The 3441-nt window shown below is 39.0% G+C and overlaps 2 protein-coding genes across 3 annotated transcripts in view; both read left to right on the forward strand.

Moving 5' to 3' along the window:
- Positions 1-3441, forward strand: part of DEPTOR (DEP domain containing MTOR interacting protein) — a 741617-nt gene that overhangs the window by 286367 nt on the left and 451809 nt on the right. The window lies entirely within an intron of this gene.
- COL14A1 (collagen type XIV alpha 1 chain) overlaps positions 1-3441 on the forward strand; it is a 180076-nt gene that overhangs the window by 172501 nt on the left and 4134 nt on the right. The window contains 1 exon segment of the mRNA XM_042461761.1: positions 831-986. Coding sequence (XP_042317695.1) covers positions 831-986 — 156 coding nt within the window.

The following is a 3441-nucleotide window of genomic DNA, read 5'->3' on the forward strand; positions in this document are numbered from 1 at the left end:
TGCCCTAATCCCTAATGCCAGGATGGAGGAACTGTGGGAGGACTGGAGGTTATTTTTTATTTTTTTAAATTAATTTAAATTAATTTGATTAGTTATTTTTTTTTGTAAAAAAAATGCCCCAAACGGACAAGCAGACAAATAGAAGAGACTACAAGTCCACCTCTGGTTTCCAAAACAGTTTAAATGTTAAACAGGGGAGGGACTGCAACTTACTGAAGAACTGAATTCCTACTCCTAGAAGTTTCCAGGAGAAATAATTTATTCTTGGGGGGGTGTAGGGGGGGCGTGGGAGCGGACAGAAGAAGGGAATCCTGGGGAGTTGAAGAGAATCAAGAACTGCAAAAACGAAATTGAGATGCTCTTCCTGTACATTGGGGTTTGCAGCAATAGCGTTCTGCAGTATGAAGGGCAAGCACTTTTTCAAAAACAAATGGAAATGGACAACCAATATGAACAGGAAAGAGCCATGGTGGATTCAGCTCTCTTACACTTGTTCACTGCATGTGTACAAGCATGCATTTCCATTGTGTGGTTTGCAGAATTTACTGTGAATTTGCTGTTTAGTGTGAATCAATTGTATCAGTTCAACAACAAAGTTTTAATAACCTGGTTTTCCTTCCATCCCAGCAGCATGAATTTTTCATTTAATGATATGGGAATATATAGGGATTTTCTGCTGTTTCAGGGTCATATGGGAACATTTACACTGATCAGGTATAGAATGAAGAAAGTACATGTGCAAATTCACTTTGTGGTATTTCGGGATTGTACTCTCTTTCCATAACAATGTGGAGGTGATTTCCTTATTGCAGCTTCTGTATTCCATGTAGGTCCTCCAGGTGAAAGTCGAACTGGCAGTCCTGGTCCTCCTGGTCCTTCAGGTCCAAGAGGACCAGCTGGTCACACAGGTCCCCCTGGGCCACAGGGTGCAGCAGGGCAACCAGGCTACTGCGACCCTTCTTCCTGTGCTGGTTATGGAACTGGTGGTGAGTAGGTTTTTCCAATTCTTGGTTTGTTTAATTTTGCCATTGCTTCCAAAAAATACCACCAAAGCTTAGTGCCACACCAGATTTTTCTGAAGTTAAATTTTCAGTATTGAAGCTGATGTTACAAGGGTAAGGGAAAGAATCTGTGAGAGGGAACCCTTCTTCCTTCCATTCTTTAATGTCTTCGTCACATATCTGCATTTTACTGCTGAAAATCTCCACAGTTTACTATTTCTTTGGAGCTATTGACATCACTTTATCCTACCAAGCATATATCTCATGTGATGATACCACAAGGCATGGAGTATAGTCAATATGGCATATTGGCTACACCAGTACAGACAAACAAAACTGCATTGTTCTCTGGGTCCTAAAATGCCCATCTAGAAACATTCAAACAGACATATTTACTGGATGAACATTCTCATCCACTACCTAACTGATGGGCAAATTGCAATAGGCAGGCTGCATGCCATCACTTGACCCCATTAATGGGGCCCTTAAATCCCACCATCTGTCCCGCAAGACACCACCCTTTTTTTAATGGCATTGTTTGGGGCAATTTTTGCCCCCAAACAACTTCATCACTTAGAACTTCCTCTTAATACCCTTAGCACTCTCTATTTTTCTTCAAGTCCTTCTGAAAATGGCAACAGGAAGTAAAGAAAGAAATGAAAGAAAGAAAAAAATTGAATGAAATTAAAGAATAAGAACATATTCATATATATACTCATAAACACCATTAACTTGTAAAACATAAGGGCTCCGCAAATCAAAAAGGTTGGGAACCCCTGATCTAAGGACATAACTCATACACCACTGGGAGAAAATATCTCTCATCTGGATGAGTGTCAAGGAGCAGTGCCAGGTCAATAAGAAGCGCAAATTTTGTAAGGGAGGAAAAGAGAGAGAGACCCATCCAGAACTTCAAAACTAACAATTCTGCTAACAATCAACATCTACCTATCCTGAGACTAAGCTTCAGTTTATTGGCACTGATATGACTTAATGATTCCAGTATAATATCGTGTGATGCCAGTACAATATCTTGTGATAATATATCTTGTGATGCCAGCAATTTTATTGTGATTAAGAAGAAAAGGGTCAAGAAATAGGTCAAGTGACAACGTTTTTTTACTAAGAAGGCTTATGTCAATTACTTGAATGCCTTGCTACTCACTCGTCAAGAACTTCACAATGACCAGCATTAAGCATGTAAAAATGTGAATAGTTCTGTGGTCACAGAAATGCAACCTCCACTGTGTTTGGCAGAGTTGCTCAGAAGAGCTGCCTTGTTGTTCTTCTGTCTATGGTATTCCAGAAATATATGATATGAGGAACTATGTGGGAGAGAGAGCCTGTGCAGCAATCATGATATCTAATAACTGACTCTTAACCACAAAGATATATTACAATCGTCCCTTTGCATCTGCAGGGGATCCATTCTGGACCCCACTGCAGATAATAAGTGTACTCGAGTGCACATGCCTGCATTAACAACAACAGGGCTTGCTATACACGGAAACTCAAATCTGCAGATGTCAAGCCTGTGGATAACAAGAGCCCACTGTATTTGCAAATGTACTCTAACTGAATGTTTTCTGGAAGCATAAATTATATATTCTCAATCAAATTAGTATAATCAGACTAATTAATTGAAGTATTCTCCCGAACTCCTGGTTTGCAAGTCATGGCCTGAATTATACCCACATGTCTAAGCAATTCACGCTGCATGTACGTAGCCCCAGTTATGGTATCTGGTTAGCTCTGGAAAGGGATGATGGTTGTGAAATCGTTGCTGAACATCTCCTTGGTATCAGTTGTTATATCTAACTGAGGTAATGCATATGGAGTCCCAGCAGTTCCACTGGAGACTTCATTAATAGTCTTCACAGGTGTGACCCTTAGCTAGATGAAGCCACTAATCCAAATATATCATAGAAATTGAAAAATGGTTATTATTAGAAACAACAGAAAATTCATTTAAAATTCAAAGAATGGTTAATTTTTTTAAATGTATTTTTGTTTTTGTGTCACCTACACTTGTGACATTCTCTTTTTTGTGTGAATAATCCATTCTGTTTTGCTTGTTGTATTTATGTGAATAATCCATTCTGTTTTGCTTGTTGTATTTGTGTGATCTCCATGTCCCACTGTTAGCATGACCTGATGTTCTAAATCTATAATTGCCTCTTGGGAGGTGGAAGAATCACTCTGCCTCCTTATTCTTGTGCTTCTAAAAAGCATGAGGGAATGAATACCACTAACTAAACCTACTGTAATTATCTGAAGCAAGAATGCATATTAATGACACATAATATCTCAGAGAACACTCTGACTAAACAACCTTATTGCATGGAGAAATTATAATTTAATAATTCCCTCCCCTGTCTAGAACAGTGCTTTTCAAAACTGGGTTCCCTGAGAATATTACTAAAGGTGTCTTCTAAGGAGA

This window comes from Sceloporus undulatus, chromosome 4 (assembly GCF_019175285.1).
Source record: "Sceloporus undulatus isolate JIND9_A2432 ecotype Alabama chromosome 4, SceUnd_v1.1, whole genome shotgun sequence".
In the NCBI taxonomy this organism is placed as follows: domain Eukaryota; kingdom Metazoa; phylum Chordata; class Lepidosauria; order Squamata; family Phrynosomatidae; genus Sceloporus; species Sceloporus undulatus.